General features: G+C 35.9%; 1 protein-coding gene across 2 annotated transcripts in view; it reads left to right on the top strand.

Moving 5' to 3' along the window:
• PDHX (pyruvate dehydrogenase complex component X) overlaps nt 1-14,163 on the top strand; it is a 71,688-nt gene extending 57,525 nt beyond the window's left edge. Inside the window, exons 8-11 of one of the 2 annotated variants that reach the window (XM_065943957.1) lie at nt 4,125-4,183; nt 5,500-5,658; nt 10,602-10,666; nt 13,274-14,163. In XM_065943957.1, coding sequence (XP_065800029.1) covers nt 4,125-4,183; nt 5,500-5,658; nt 10,602-10,666; nt 13,274-13,532 — 542 coding nt within the window. In that variant the 3' untranslated portion in view covers nt 13,533-14,163. The remainder of the gene's footprint in view (nt 1-4,124; nt 4,184-5,499; nt 5,659-10,601; nt 10,667-13,273) is intronic. The other variant, XM_065943958.1, reaches the window with a different exon arrangement.
• The last annotated feature ends 3,021 nt before the right edge of the window (nt 14,164-17,184 follow it).

The following is a 17,184-nucleotide window of genomic DNA, read 5'->3' as shown; positions in this document are numbered from 1 at the left end:
TCTTCTTTATATGTTTTAATTTTTAGTTCATATTTAAAATGTACTTTCATGGTATTAAATTTGTATTGTTTCTCTCCCAAATCAACTAAAACTAAGGTTGCTGAGAGACATAAACTTTTTAATATAAACTAATGTTATTTTCTGTGTTTTTGATAGTAGTCATTCTCATGGGTGTATCTCCATTTTTGAAAGATATTTTTGCTGGGTGTAGAATTTTAAATAAACGGGTATGGTTTTTTAAATTTTGTTTTTGTTTTTTCAGTAATTTTAAAGATATTCTATTATCTTCTGACTTACAGAATATTGGCTGCCATTCTTTTTCTTTGTTATCCTATATATGTGATGTTTTAGCAGTATGACTGTTACATGCTTAAAGATTTTTATTTCCCTTTTTTTTTTTTTTGACCTATTGCATTTATCCTGTCTGGGTTTCTCTTAGCTTATCTGTTTTGTGGTTTGTGTCTTTAATTAATTTTGAAAACTTCTAGATACAGTTATTTATAACTGTATCTTCTGCTTCATATTTTTTTCTCCTTTGAGCTCTAATTATAAACATATATATAAACAATTATAGACATATAATTATAGACATAATTCTAAAGCTTAGATATAACCTCAGTTCCCTAATGGGCTCAAGAAAGTTATGATTTTGTAGTTTATCTTGCTTTTCCTCTCACCCTATTCAGATGGGCACAGCTTTCTCTTATGGCTTTCTACATCCTAAATGAAAGCAGGACTGGTAAATCAGTTTAGGTGTGGACTTTCAAACCTGACAGATTCTAACAGTCCAAGGAACCAAATGGAAAGCTATTTTAGACACAGTGATCAATAGTCAGAAAGTTAACCCTGGATGCTCCCCTTGGTCTCAAATCAAACTTTCTTAGTTTTGTATGACGTAGAGGTTTTTGTGGAAATAATTTTCCTAGTTCCTTCCTCTCATGAGATAGGAAGCAGTACTATTTCAGTGGAGGTATGGATTCATATAGTATCTGCATTGCCCAGATGTGGTTTGTCCTTTCAATTAGGGATTTTCTGTTGAGTCTTCAAAGAGCCCACATTATCCATGCATCTCCACTCCTCTTTCTTATATGAAGTTACAATCTATAACATTCTATAAACATGTTTCACACTTTGTTTTGTAACAATATGCAAATGAGAGTATTTGATATCCCCTCACAGTGTATGTCCGACTCAGTTCAGTTCAGTTGCTCAGTAGGGTCCGACTCTTTGAGACCTCATGGACTACAGCACATCAGGCCTCCCTGTCCATCACCAGCTCCTGGAGTTTACTCAAACTCATGTTCATTGAGTCGGTGATGCCATCCAACCATCTCATCCTCTGTCTTCCTCTTCTCCTCCTGCCTTCAGTCTTTCCCAGCATCAGGGTCTTTTTCCATTGCATCAGTTCTTCACATCAGGTGGCCAAAGTATTGGAGTTTCAGTTTCAGCATCAGTCCTTCGAATGAATATTCAGGACTGATTTCCTTTAGGATGGACTGGTTTGATCTCCTTGCAGTCCAAGGGACTCTCAAGAGTCTTCTCCATCACCACAGTTCAGAAGCATCAATTCTTTGGCACTCAGCTTTCTTTATAGTCCAACTCTCACATCCATACATGACCACTGGAAAAACCATAGCTTTGACTAGATGGACGTTTATTGGCAAAGTGATGTCTCTTTTTAATATGCTGATTAGGTTGATCATAGCTTTTCTTCCAGGGAGCAAACGTCTTAATTTCATGGCTGCAGTCACCGTTTGCAGTGATTTTGGAGCCCAAAAACATGAAGTCTCTCACTGTTTCCATTTTTTCCCCACCTATTTGCCATGAAGTGATGGGACCAGATGCCATGATCTTAGTTTTCTGAATGTTGAGTCTTAAGCCAACTTTTTTGCTCTCCTCTTTCACTTTCATCAAGAGGCTCTTTAGTTCTTCACTTTCTGCTCTAAGGGTGGTGTCATCTGCATATCTGAGGTTATTGATATTTCTCCTAGCAATCTTTTTTTCTTTTTTTTTTTTTTTTAGTTCTACCACTTTATTGCTACCAACCCATCTCCCTCCACCCACATGCATACATGCTCAGTCATGTAACCCCATGGACTGCAGCCTGCCAGGCTCCTCTGTCTATGGACTTTTCCAGGCAAGAATACTGGAGTGGGTTGCCATTTCCTCCTCCATCTCCTGGCAGTCTTGATTCCATTTTGTTTCAAACAGTCTGGCATTTCACATGATGTACTCTGCAAATAAGTTAAATAAGCAGGGTGACAGTATACAGCCTTGACATACTTCTTTCCCAATTTGGAACCAGTCTGTTGTTCTATGTCCAGTTCTAACTGTTATTTCTTGACCTGCATATAGATTTCTCAAGAGGCAGGTCAGGTGGTGTGGTATTCCCATCTCTTTAAGAATTTTTCAGTTATGTCCTACTCTGTTCTTAATAAAATGTTAGCAATGGTATCCTTTCTATATGTTTGAAAGGAATTTGGGGAAAACATCTTTTCCACATACTAAGTTGGGGATGCCTATCAGAAATATAAGTGAAAATGTCATGTGAGAAAGTGTGTGTTTGAGACTGAAACTCCAGATACGGAAGGATTTACGATAGAATTTGAAGGACTCATTGTCATATAAATGGTATCTGACTGAAAGAGAGTGAGCAGATTGTGGAATAAAACCAGGAGAGTCTGTAACACAGATACCAGAAAGAGAACGTGTTTCAAGATGAAGAAAGTGGTGAAATATAGGAGTGTGATGAGGGTGGGGAATCATGTGAAGACTGCCCACTAGGGCCCTAGATTTGGAAATCATCAGCTGGTAGGTGATTTGGGAAGTCTTCACTGGGGACACCTATGAATAGTAGGTAAAGTGGGAAGGATGCTGAGATACATGAGAGATAAGCACAGTGAGTTGATAAAAGTCTCTCAGCACTGGAAATCCATTTATTTTTCTGCTCCTAAAGGAGTTTTAAACAAAGATGTCTGTATTTCTGGAAATCTGAATTATAAGAGCTGTGTATTAGAAAAGCAGCTGACAGTTACTGTGACAGTTTGGCAGTACTTCAGTTTATGGTAATACATCTAATCCCTTTCTGAAATCTTAGCATGCCTTTGGAATGAACTGTTGTTCATGTAAAATTCCATGATACTATAGTAACTGGATTTGTGTATCCTCCACATACCATGACTAGATATTGATCTTAAAGTCTTTTTCTAGAAGCCCATGCAATAAAGAATCAAATATAGTTTCCATTTTCCAACACTTTCATACGCACTGGTAAAGCAGAGGTATAAACCCAATGCTTTTGTTATGATCAGCCCTTTGGGAAGGGAGGGGACCCCAGCTTTATCTTAAAATCATTATGTATACTGGAAGAACATTGATTTAATTGAATTCACCATAAAACTAGTGAGAGACCTCATATCATTCATTGCATTAGGATCCATGCCAGCATTGCTTCATCTTTGGCATTTACTATATCCTGTTTGGTTAAATTAAAAATCAGCTCTTATTTAATGTAGTAATTTAAATTTTTTTCATTGCATGCCTTGTTAGTAAAAAGAAATTTCTGAAAACTCCACCCCCCTGCCCATGTGTGTGTGTGTGTGTGTGTGTGTGTGTGTGTGTGTGTGTGTGTGTTTGTTTATATATATACTTGTTTTTTTAAGGTGATTGTTCAATATAATCAGTATATTATAAAGAGTACACAGGATACAGACATTTGAAAAGGATTTGGAAGAAAATGAATTGTCTTGTAAACTTCCTGACTGTACACGCTGTGGACAGACGATTTGTCTTTTTAGAGACACAGGACTTGATTCTTTTTTTCTCTGATTATGGTTGTCATGTATCTTTCAAGTACTTGTGTATGATATCTGAGCAATTTAAAAGAATTGTAATCAGGACTAGGAGTAAACATTTACATTCATGGTTAATATTATTTATCCCAGACCTCATATAACACAAATTTTTCTACTCAAGGAAACCTTATGACTAAGCAAACAAAGACCTGTAGTATTTTTTTTGCCATTGTTTGTCAGTACAGTTCATAATTTAAGTTTGAAATCATAATTGTTCATTTTAAAGTTTTATTTTGAATATTAACTATCATATGCTTATTTTTCTTTCAGATGACATTAAAGTATCAGTAAATGATTTTATTATCAAGGCAGCAGCTGTTACACTTAAAGTAAGTAGTAAAGCCCAGATAATTTTGGTTTCTAAAGTAGTTTCTAATTTTTGGGGTCAGACATTCTTCATTTGTGAGGATTTGTTTTGATTTATTTTCTTCTTTCATTTCATTATTATCTCTGAAGAATTTAAAATCCTCTGGGGGTTGAGACTTTATTATTTGGACATAGTGGCATTGTTGAATAAAAGAGTTGAGCCTTGAAAGATGGAGAAGTGAAATGAGTAGTTGAACAGTGATGAAATGGAAATCAGTGTAGCATAACTGTGAGAAACCTAAGTGAAAACTCATCTTAGGAGAGTGGGCAGGAATAAAATTAGAGAGATTGGGTGGAATCAAATTATGGATTGCTGTCCTTAAATGACATGCTGGGAGGCTTGGCTCAAACTTGGCAGAAAGCAATGAATTTTTGAAAAGAAATTAGTTGTTGATATCCATTTTTAGCATCATTTTCTCTTGTGATAGTTGACAACATTATCAATACACACTATTTCCAGGCATTTGGTAATTTCTTCTGTTTTTTTTCATCCTCAGTGTAGTTGTGTGTATATTAAATATGTACATGCTCATATATAGTATATGTTGCTGTTTTAGTTGCTAAGTCATGTCTGGCTCTTTGCGACCCAATGGACTGTAGCCTGCCAGACTCCTCTGTCCATGGGATTTCCCAGGCAAGAATACTGGAGTGGGTTGCTACATTACCATTTCCTTCTCCAGGGGATCTTCCCGACCCACAGATCAAACCCATGTCTCCTTCATTAGCAGGCAGATTCTTTACCCTGAGCCACCAGCAAAACCCCATATATAGTATGTAGCGTATGTTAATGAATCCTAGGAAATCTCTCTTAAATAGGAAGTCATTTATTAAGGGTCTGCTAATATCTCCCAGGGCTCCACTAAGAAGTCAGGTTTCTTTATGCCACAGGAATAATACAGTTGAATGTCACTACCCCTCTACCCTCTTCTCTTCTCCTCCAAGTCATGTCAGTCATCATATGAGGCAGGAAGGCTCACAGATATTAAATACTCCCTAGAAATTAGGTTTTTCTTAACCATGATATAAAGAGATCAAAACATGTATAAATCATCAGAATTTCCTTACGCTTGCTTCAAAAAAGATAGTGTTATTCTTCTCAAACATAGGAGTTATTTAATATAGAAGTCCAAACCACTTTTTTCAAATCAAATTTTTCTTTCTTTCCTTCAGTCTAGCTATATTCACTTTAAAAAATGCATAACATTAGTTATTTTTCTCTAATAACCTTAGTCTAAAGCTCCTTCTTGAATAACATGTTTTTTCTACTTGTGCCTTCTAGCAAATGCCTAGTGTTAATGCAAGCTGGGATGGAGAGGGTCCAAAGCAACTGCCCTGTATTGACATTTCAGTGGCTGTGGCAACAGATAGAGGTCTAATTACACCAGTCATAAAAGATGCTGCTGCTAAGGGTCTACAGGAGATTGCTGACTCTGTAAAGGTAGGTCTTAAGCGATACTAGACTCGCAAAATGTTGGAATTTACTTTCTGGAAAAGACTTGACATGATCTGGTCACATTGTGAGATAGATATGTGTGTGTGTATGTGTGTGAGAGAGAGAGAAAGCTAGAGAGATTTTTGGTATTTTGAAGTGATTATCAATTATGCATATATGTTTTTAAGTTTTGATCCAGATACAACCCATTTTAAGATTATTTTGTATTCAAACATTCAGAAATAACATGCATATTTAGGGCCAGCTGCATTCAAGCTACAGATTACTGCTTTATTTCCCAAAGTCCGTAATTTGACCCTAAATATGACATTTTAGATAGATTTTAAAGTTAAAGCTGAAACTGTATTTTTATTAAAGTGCTCACTTTTCACAGCACTTTATTCTTAAAAGTTTATTCATTTCCTCTCTAGGGTTGAGATCACTGAAAGTACTTAGTATTCCAGAAGCAAAATTTTCATTTTTTTCCCCCTGGGCTCTAATATGTAAGAATCAGCTCTCACCAAAATTACTGCATTGAATAGGCAGGAACATACACAATAGGTCAGCTTTGACAGCCTCAATTAATTTCCAAGGGTAATTTTTGGCAGAAGTATCCCAGGACTTGAGGGTGTTACCTTTGAAAATTTCAGATTCATTTAGATAAGTGATTCTTTTTCTGTTTATCAAGGATAAACGGATGAATAAATAAATAAATTATATATATATATATGTAAAACAAGTTATAAGGGGGATTAAAAAGTAGAATATAAGACTTCTTTATGGAGCTGTATGTAGACCTACTTGTCCCAGATAAATAAATGAATGGAAAGTGAAAGTTGCTCAGTCATGCCCAGCTCTTTGCAACCCATGGAATTCTCCAGGCCAGAATACTAGAGTGGGTAGCCTTTCCCTTCTCCAGGGGATCTTCCCAACCCAGGGATGGAACCCAGGTCTCCTGCATTGCAAACAGATTCTTTACCAGCTGAGCCACCAGGGAAGCCCAAGAATACTAGAGCGGGCAGCCTATCCCTTCTCCAGCAGATCTTCCCAACCCAGGGCTTGAACGAGGGTCTCCTGCATTGCAGGCAGATTCTTTACCAGCTGAGCTACCAGTGAAGCCCCAATGAATGGAAGGTAATCTAATTTAAAATGCATAGTCTTGGATCTTGAGTTAAATATAGTTAAAGGTGATTTTAGTGGAATTTACATACTTTGATCTTTTTCCCTCCTCTTTGGAAAGATTTGCAGAGTGTTTTTATATATAAAAAGGAACTTTTTAAAATTGAAGGGTGGTATTCAAAAGTTAAAGTAATAAAGGTTAGATTACTTAGATGCTGCACACCTTTTTTTCGTGAACAGTTTTCAGCAGCAGTGAAATACATATAATTTTTAGTGTTTTTGTGATGTTCATATGAGATTAGATTAAAGAGTTAGAATTTCCTTTAACTATAGGTGGCTCAGATGGTAAAGCATCTGTCTACAATGCAGGAGACCTGGGTTCGATCCCTGGGTCGGGAAGATCCCCTGGAGAAGGAAATGGCAACCCACTCCAGTACTCTTGCCTGGAAAATCCTATGGACGGAGGAGCCTAGTAGGCTACAGTCCATGGGGTCGCAAAGAGTCGGACACGACTGAGCGACTCCACTTCCACTTATAGAGTTAAAAATTAACTGTTACAGGGAAGTTTCTTTGATTCTAACCAGTTTATCAATTTTAGTCCTATAATATGATTCTTAAAGCAGCTATGTTAGCATTCGCCGTTCCTTGCATCCTAAAAGAAACTAAGTTGAGGTGGTGAGGAAGCAGTGTCACACGCCTCCCAGCAGTGGGAAGGGCCCTCCCAGCCCTCGGGAATATCCCAGGGCTTCTGGTGATCCTTGAGCATTTCCTGTAACTCCCAGCAGCTCCTGGGTCTGTTTGCTCTGGCTACTTGTCTGAGCTTCCCATTCTGCCTGCCTCTCTCCCACTTCATGTTCGGTGATTAACACTCCACTAGGGCTTCCCTCATAGCTCAGCTGGTAAAGAATCTGCCTGCAGTGCAGGAGACCCTGGTTTGATTCCTGGGTCAGGAATATCCCCTGGAGAAGGAATAGGCTACCCACTCTGGTATTCTGGCCTGGAGAATTTCATGGACTCTATAGTCCATGGGGTCTCTAAGAGTTGGACACGACTGAGACTTGTCACTTCCTTGTCTTATCTTATAATGTACCAGACAGTAGGCTAAGCACTTCACTCAATCTTAATAGCTTTATATCATAGTTGGAACCTTAACTTCAAATTGAAGAAACTGAGATTTAGCACAAACTTTAAGAAATTTGCCCACAGTGTTGCATCTAGAAAGCACTAGAAGTTGTTTGTTTAAACCCAGGCATTTCTCAGTTCAGATGCCACTTTCTTAGGCCTTCTGTGGCTTCCATAGCTAAAGTAGGTTCCTAAATAAACAATTACCCTGTTTATTGTCTTCGTATGGTTTATAAGTCTTTGAATTTACCTTGTTTATTTATTTGTCAACCCCTGTATGTTCCGGACACTCTGATGTTGACTGTCTTGTTCATTGCCGTATATCTAATTCTGGATGGTGCTTAGAAGATACTAGTTGCTCAGTGAATTTATTTAAAAAAGAGTTTTCAATAAAAACTATTCTGTTGGAAGTAGTTTTTCAAGGAATTTGTTAGACTGTGACTATCTACCCATGGATTCCAAGTTAAGCATGCCTGCTCTAAGTACTTCTTGATGCTTAAGAATCGCAAGGTTGTCAGTGTGTGGGACTGAAGGTCTGCCTCAGCAAAGTTCAGGTTTATATTTCCTAAATAAAGTAATAGAGTAACAAGGCTTAAATTCCATGCTATTCTTCATTAATTACAATAGTTTTAAGAGACAGAAGCAAAGTTTACCTCATTAGTAGCCAGTAAAATTTTTGAATGAATTAGTAAGGCATGTGATATATTTTGGGCTTCCCTGGTGGCTTAGCAGTAAAGAATCCTTCTGCAATGCAGCAGACACGGGTTCGATCCCTGAGTTGGGAAGATCCCCTGAAGAAGGGCATGGCAACCCACTCCAGTGTTCTTGCCAGGAGAATCCGCTTGGACAGAAGAGCCTGGTGGGCTACAATCCATAGGGTCACAAAGAGTCAGACATGACTGAAGCAAATTAGCATGCACGCAGGAGGTGATTTTAGAAATAGTTGCTAGTTAGCTTGTATTATGTCCCGTCAACTTGATGGTTCAAGGAACACGTGCTTTGATTTTTAAGTTCACATTACCAGGAAATCCCATTGAGAATTAGTTACTTTTAGAACCAGTGATCCTCATCAGAATCTATCCTTACTCCGTGCTGTTTCTTGAGTTCCTTGACATGAGTATCCTACTGATATGTTTTGGGTTTATAGAGATTTTTTTAAAGTATATTATGTATGCTGCAGTCTTTTTTTTTTTTTAATAATAAATGTTTTTGTTTCTTTTAGCCTGATAGCTCATCAGGATGTGCTGTGATCATATGCCTTTAGAGAAAAGCTTTTAAAGTTCATATGATGTGTGCTTGTTGTTCAGATCATGTGAAGTTACATTGCTTAAGGCAGGAAAAAAGATTGTTCTATTTTTGGTATTCCAAGTACAAGTCTAAATTTTCATCTCTTAATTTTTCATTCCAGATCTATATAGTTTTGTAAATAACTGTATGCTAATAATACAAATCTGCAATTGAAGCATTTGGCAGTAAGTCACAATGAGATCATTTTTAGATTTTTAAAGAATGTTTTATTTTTCAAAAATTGAACCATCTATGATTTAAAATTAAATAGTTATCAGTGGTAATTGTAAATATACCTTTGTTATCTATATAATACATCATATTGAATAAGCCCTAGATTGTATCATCTACCCAATGGCAATAGCTTCATTTATCCCTACTCTCTAAAATAATTCTTTATTATTCACATGCAATGATTCAGTCTATGTCCCCTTGCTTTTGAAGCATTGAAAAATAAAAATTAAGAGAAGTGTGATTAATTGCAAGTACAAGTAGAGGAAAATTCAACTGCTTTTCGCTCTCAGAGTATTATCTGTCTTTCCCTCTGTAAGTTTTTAGACATCAGCTTTAGGGTGATATGAAATGACTACATTTTTACATCCATTGTAGCAGCGTAGAATAGACTAGCTCATTCCAGAAATGCTTTAGCTATAGGATCAAAAACAACAACAAAAAGTCCATTTTCTAGGGCTTTGTCATTCCACTTCTGAGAAATCATATGAAATAATTCAAAAGAAACAAATTAACCAAATTATCTGACTAGGAAAATGACTGAATTGTGGCAGATGCAATCTTTATAATGTTAAACAGACATTTAAAAAATCAGTTATAAGGAGTAACAACACTGAAGCTGCTTATAATATTGTGAAGTAAATATAAAATTCTGTTTTTTTTAACAACTATTTGAAATTATTCTGTTATGGGTAAAAGAGAAGCAAATGCTGAAAGATGAAAACTGATGTGCTGGTTTTGAGATTGTTGCCATTGAATACTTTATTTAAAAGGTACTAGATTAACAAAAAGGGCTCTTCTAATACTTTGTCTTACAAGAAAAAAGTTTATAGGCAAAGCAGAAAGTTGCATTGTATGTATAAAGAACAGTGAAACATTTCTGCATAGCATACAAGATAATTCCAATATGTGAACAGTTTTTAAAGGGAGATGATTTTTCTAGAGTTTTGATTCACAGATTTGTAGCTTCTTGGATTAACTGTGCTCTAACTTACTCACTTTTAAGTGTGTTAGAGAAAATTATACATATATAATTTTAAAATGTATATGTACATGCATATGTACGTATACTCTCTTATAAAGTCAAGGCCTATCAAAGATGAGAGTGTACCCTATAAAAATATTTAAAGTGACAAAATTAGCTATATAATGTAGTATTGGTTATCATGCTCTGTTTATATTTTTCTCAGACTCTATCAAAGAAAGCCAGAGATGGAAAATTGTTACCTGAAGAATATCAAGGAGGATCTTTTAGGTAAAATTTAAACTCTTAATTATTGGCAGCATGAAACAGACATAAGATTTATAAAGTACTTGTCAACCTGTTTTATTTTCTGAAACTTTTTTTTAAAGTTTAAGCTAAATATTGTACTTTAGACAAGAGAATATGTGAAAATGTTCTTCAGACTAGTTAAGTTTTCGTATCAAAGCTAGTAGAAAGCCATTAGGGTTAGCTGGTTAGCCCATTCAGATGTTCATAGAATGACATTCAGGTTCTGACATATAGTAAGTAGGTTTATAAACCTCAACTATTTTTTTTTCTACTTGTGATTTATTTTAAGGTCCCTTGGGGTTAGGTCCCTCGGGGTAAAATATTAACACTGTGACTCTTGAGTTATCATCAACTCTATTCTTGCTTAAGTGTAACGTACATACAGTAAAGTACACTGAATGTAGCTGGAATGTTTTACAAAGTGAAGAAATCTGTGTAACTGACCAAAGCAAGACTATGAACATTACCTCCATGTCATAAGCCTCCCTTTATCCCTCCTAATTCTGATCCCCTAGAGGGTAACCACAATTCTGAAAGTTATTACCAATGTTTTTGTTTTGCCAACTTTGATCTTTATATAAATACATATTCTTCAGTGTCTGACTTCTTTCATTCAGCATTAATGTCTGTGAGATGAACTATGTTGTGTGAAAGTCATTTACTTATTATTGCACTGTAGCATTTTGTAGTATTCTGTATAAATACGCTAGTGTCCATTTCACTATTGGTGGGCATTTGTGTTGTTTACAGTTTAGTGCTCTTAGAAATGCTGGTGCTGATGCCATGAACATTCTTATCAGTGTCTTATTGTGGTTATATATGTATTTTTTTTTATAAACCTGAAAGTAGAATTGCTGGGTTTATATCTTTACTAGATTCTACCAGATAGCTTTTTAAAATGGTTCTACCATTTTTTGCTTCCATCAACAGTGTATGAGAATTTTTGTTGCTTCGTATTCTTGTTAACTCTTGGTATTATTAGGTTTTAGTGAGTCTTGGGGTTGTAGCCCACCAGGCTCCTCTGTCCAAGGGATTCTCCAGGCAAGAATACTGAAGTGGGTTGCCATGCCCTCCTCCAGGGAATCTTCCCGACCCAGGGATTGAACCTGTGTCTCATACATCTTCTGCTTTGGCAGGCAGGTTCTTTACCACTGACACCACCTGGGAAGCCCAAGGGAAATGAAAATTAATGATGTTGAATACTGTCCTCATTTATCTGTCAGCTATTTTGGTATCTGGTTACTTATCAGGTAAAACACCTGCTGAAGTTTGACTGTTTTTTAAAATGTTTTATAGGAGTTTCTTTTTCCGGATATACAGGCTTTTCAGGATATATATTGTTTCAAATACTTTCCCCACTTTTTACCTTGCCTTTGAAACTTTTCTGATGGTATTTTTTAATGAACAGAAGTTCTGAGTTAATAAAATCCTATTTATCAGTATTTTTCTTTGTTGTTAGTACTTTCTTTTTTTTCCTACTAGAAATTATTGTCTATCCTAGAGTCATGAAGTTTTATTCTTCTGTGTTATCTTCAGAGCTTTATAATTTCTCTCATGTAGATTGCTATCTATCTGAAATCAGATTTTGTTTGTGATATGGAGGTAAAGGTCAAAGTTCTCCTTTTTTCCCCCATCTGGATAATTAATTGACTAAATGTCAGTTATTAATACCATTACTACTCTATAGCATTGAGAAGGTAACCATGTTTGGTTCTTTTCTGTATTCTATCTCCTTTTCAGTTGATCTGTTTGTCCTTTGCTTGCTTAATACAAGCTAACTATAATTTTTGATCTATGACAGCGGAAAGTCTTCCAGTTTTGTTCACCATCAAGATTGTCTTTCCTGGCTTTATATTTCCAAATAAATTTTTAATTCAGCTTGTCTTTTTTCATACACACATGGCAGTGATTTTGCTGGGATTTTGTTGGGGTAGCACTGAATTGTTTGATCGATTTAAGTTTAGGGAGAATTGACATCCTTATAGCATTGAGTCTTCCAGTGAATGGACATGGTGTAAACCATTGTTCACTTAGTTCTTTGATTTCTTTCAGCTCTGTTTTGTAATTTTTTGTTTAGGGATCATATATATGTTTTATTAGATTTAGATTTTTTTGTACTATTATAAATGGTATTATTTTAGTTTTTTCTAATGAAAGCAACTTGTATATAGATACAGATTTTTACATTGACTTATCTAGTGGTTTAGCTAAATTCACTTATCTTACTCGTTTATCTGTAGATGCTTAGATTTTCTTTGTACACAGTCAGTTCATCTGCCAACAAAGTTTTATTTCTTTTTTCTAACCCTTATACTCTTCTATTTCCTTTTTCTTTTTTTTCTATTTCTTTTTCTTGCCATATTTCTCTGCCTGGGGTTTACAGTTCAGTGCTGAATATATGTTTATATTAGATACAGTATTTGTGTGTTGTTACCTGGTTTCTTTTTGATACTATGGTAAATGGTATTCTTTGTCTTTGGTCTTTGAGTAACTGGGTACAGTTTTTCAGCAAAGTAAAAATGTATGACTCAGGGAAAGGGTTCTTTGGTTAAAGACATACCGCCTTCAGAGCTTTTTGTTTTCCCCTAGTATTTCCAACTTGGGGATGTTTGGCATCGATGAATTTACTGCCGTGATCAACCCTCCTCAGGCCTGCATTTTGGCTGTAGGGAGATTCCGACCTGTGCTGAAGCTCACTCAGGATGAAGAGGGGAATGCCCAGCTGCAGCAGCGTCAGCTCATAACGGTCACCATGTCCAGTGACAGCCGGGTGGTAGACGACGAACTGGCCACCAGGTTTCTGGAAAGTTTTAAAGCGAACCTGGAGAATCCTCTCCGACTTGCCTGATCTCAAAGATAAGAAGTTGGTCTTGGGCTTAGTTAATTGTATTGCTGTTACTGAGAAACATACACTATAGGAAAACAATTAGGTATTTAAGTGTGAAGTGGATGAAATGTGTATTTATTTAAGGTGAAGGAGTTTGACCTGAGTTGTCTTCATTTTCATTTGGGTTTGATGTTATGGAAGTAAATAACAAACTGTAACTAACAGAAGAATGAAAACATTTGGTTGGTCACATGCATTTTTAGTTTAACCACTGGTGCTGTACTAAAGTGATGTTAAACGAGATGTAAATTAAATTAGTGTTTGGCTCAGTGGGGCATTTTAGGATATTTGAGGGTGTATGATAAACTGTAAAATCAAAAAATTTTAGAACTCTACCTTAACTGTGTTGGAATTAGAAGTGGTCTTCAAAGAGATACCCATTATTGTAGCAGTGGGACCTCATTTTTACAAGCACTGCTCTAGATATACTTGAACAATTTAATATGTACAGAAGTTTATTCTGGATACTAGTAAATAAATAAGAATCGCACTGCATTAGGGGTTGTGGCAACATTATTGAATTTTTTATGTATATAAAGCCATATGTTTTAAAGTGGTTTTTATCCATCTTATTTTACACTTCCATGACACTGTGAACTTAAGAAGAATTTTTTAAAAAATTAAAGATGAAGAAAGAGACCAAAATATTTGTTTTGATAATGAATTATAGTTAAAATATCTAAAACTTCAGAAATAAACTGCTCGCTCACCTTCGTACTGAGTTGGAATATATTAAAATAAATCATGTGATTTCCTGCCAAACATTTTAATTTAGTGTTGATTTGAACACAATGTGTTGTTAATACATTTTAATCAAGTTTATATTATGCAATAAAATATAAGAAAATATAAAAATTTCTATTGTATTTTAAAACTTAGGGCACAGAAGTTTAGTACCTTGAAATAGATTAGTAATTTCCCTGGAATGGCTTCAACAAGATCCTACAGAAGGAGAGAAGGAATTTAAAATTACAGTTAACCCTTGAACAAGCCAAGGTAGGTAATTGTGACCCATGCAGTTGAAAATCGGTGTTTAAGTTTACAGTCGATCTTCATATCCCTGGTTCAACCAAATGGGGATTGGGTAGTACTATAGTAGGTACTTACTGAAAAAATTCCATATGTTAAGTGGACGTGCACAGTTCAAACTCATGTTGTTCTGGGGTCACCTGTGATACGACATTAGGAAAATAATGGATGTGGATGTAAAACTTCAGAAAGAGTAGAAGAGAAGACCTGTCAAGCAAGTGAGAACTGTCCTTTTTATTCCATTGATAATATGAAAGTTTGACTACTTCTTGTAAAGATTAGAAGAACTTCTTTTAACAGCTCTGCTACAGTTGACAAACTAACTGTAACTGGATTTGGATGGATTTAATTTACCAGTGACTACCAGTTACCTGTGGTATAAGTTGTATGCTATGACATGATGAACTACTTATGCTGTAACAAAAGAGCTTTCTAAAATAATTAGAGCCCCATTGTATCAATTGCTAAGATGCTTAATTCAGTTACTCAGCCATTCTTTAAAAATGGTCTTCAAAACTTTTGTCATATTAACAGTTATACTAAAAATTGTAACCAAATGCTATTTTCAAAATAACTTTCATAAGTCACATTATTTTCAGTTCATTTTAACTGAATTTTTTTTTTCTTCTAATTTTTATATCTGAGGAATGGCACATGAAGCAGCCATAAGTCACCCTTGGCCTGGAGTTCTGCTTTGCCAGTGGACTGACGCTCTTCTGTAGTCACGTCTGATCAAGTGGTCACTACACTGATCTATAGTCATGTCTGTTTCCTGGTAGGTGAAGTAGGTGATGATACTTGGCCCTGCCTGCCTTTCAGAGCTGTCCTGCCTTCCACAGAAGAGATGCTCCATAAATTCAAGACATTTTAATTCTTCATGGACATCACAGCCAAGCTTTTCCTATAATCATTGCTTCTCACGGCTTGAGTTCTCGGCTGTTGGTATAGATGCTCATTCATTCTGACTAACAGTGTTTTCTCTTAATATATCTATACTGCCTAGGTTTATTGAAGGGTCAGAGAATAACACTAATTTGAGAAAGAGGTCTGGTGTCCTTGATTGGGATGGTTACAGAGAATGAACTGTGTGCTATAAGAGCAGGCTATCTTTCACATTTTAAGTTTATTTATAGTACTTACAGGATGTGAAAATGAAACTATACCTGAATTGGTTTTTTTTTTTCCTTTCTAATTTAAATAAGGGAAATGACCAAAATGTTGAGAAAACTGCTAAGGACAAGGCAACACAAATTCTAGTTAACACTTGGGCATGAAAATGTCAGTAAATATTAGAATTGATAAGTCAAAAATGGCCCTGCTTCTCCCTGACTTCAACTTGTACTTAACATTTTCAGGCACAGTTTGCTCACTGACTATTTTGTAGCAGATTGAAATCTAATTTAGTATGCTGCTGGCCAGACTCCTTTGAAACATCGCTAAGAAATTGATATGTACTGGTCTGAGTGTACATGTCAAATGGAGCTTCTGTTTTTAGATTTTTTTTTTCTTTTGGCATTTTGGACTTAATTTCACACTAAATTGTAAAGTCCACATATTTGGGCATTATGCTAAAAGTAAAACTAGTTTCCTAACCTTTATTCAAAGATAGGTGGTGCTGTGAGTTAATATATTATACTGAGAGTGTGGGAGAAAAAGAAAAATAACCATTCTTAGTTTTCAAGGAAAATTTGTCCTCATTACACATTGCATCATGATCAAGTGAAGTGATGAAATAAAAGAATGAAGTGTGTTGCAGGTAAGAATTAGCCATTATTTTAAATGTGACGCTATTAATAGGAAACTTGTTAACTTTTGGAAAAGGAAGTAACAGTGCAGAATCACTTTCAAGGTAATTTGGCCACAATATATAAGATCCATTGATTAGATTTTCTGCCAGGTCAGGGGCTTTAACGAACGGAGAACTTAAGAATATTCGTCATGTTCATTTGCGGTGGGATGTTACGAATATTTCCTAAAGGAAATCAACCCTGAATATTTGTTGTAAGAGCTGATGCTAAAGCTCCAATACTTTGGCCACCTGATGCACGAGCCAACTCATTGGGAAAGACCCTGATGCTGGGAAGAATTGAGGGCAAGAGGAGAAGGGACTGACAGAGGATGAGATAGTTGGATGGCATCACTGACTCAATGGACGTGAGTTTGAGCAAGCTCTAGGAGACAGGGAAGCCTGGTGTGCTGCAGTCCATGGGGTTGCAAAGTCGGACATGACTTAGTGACTAAACAGTAACAGCATTATGAACAGGTGGGGTAGGTGTGTGCTGTCAAGTAATGCAGTAACCAGGATACAGTTTCCCAGTCCAAAACAGAATCTTCCATGACCATCATCACCAGTGTACAAATGGTTAAGATTCTGATAAGTTACGTACAGCATATGCTATGTTTCAGGAGACATGTTGACTTTTTATAAATGGGAAGTGCAGCAATCTTCTATTAAAATCATTTAAAATACTTTGTGGATTTTTAAAATTTGTTTTCTAGCATCTGTATTGATTTCAAGAGAAGGGAACAGCTGGGTTTTAAGGAAAGCATGGTTTGGCTACTTGTAATATTGAAGACACTGTTT

The sequence above is a fragment of the Muntiacus reevesi genome, chromosome 9 (assembly GCF_963930625.1).
Source record: "Muntiacus reevesi chromosome 9, mMunRee1.1, whole genome shotgun sequence".
Taxonomy (NCBI): Eukaryota; Metazoa; Chordata; class Mammalia; order Artiodactyla; family Cervidae; genus Muntiacus; species Muntiacus reevesi.
The sequence above is the reverse complement of the archived record's forward strand: the minus strand, read 5'-3'. Positions and strand labels throughout refer to the sequence as shown.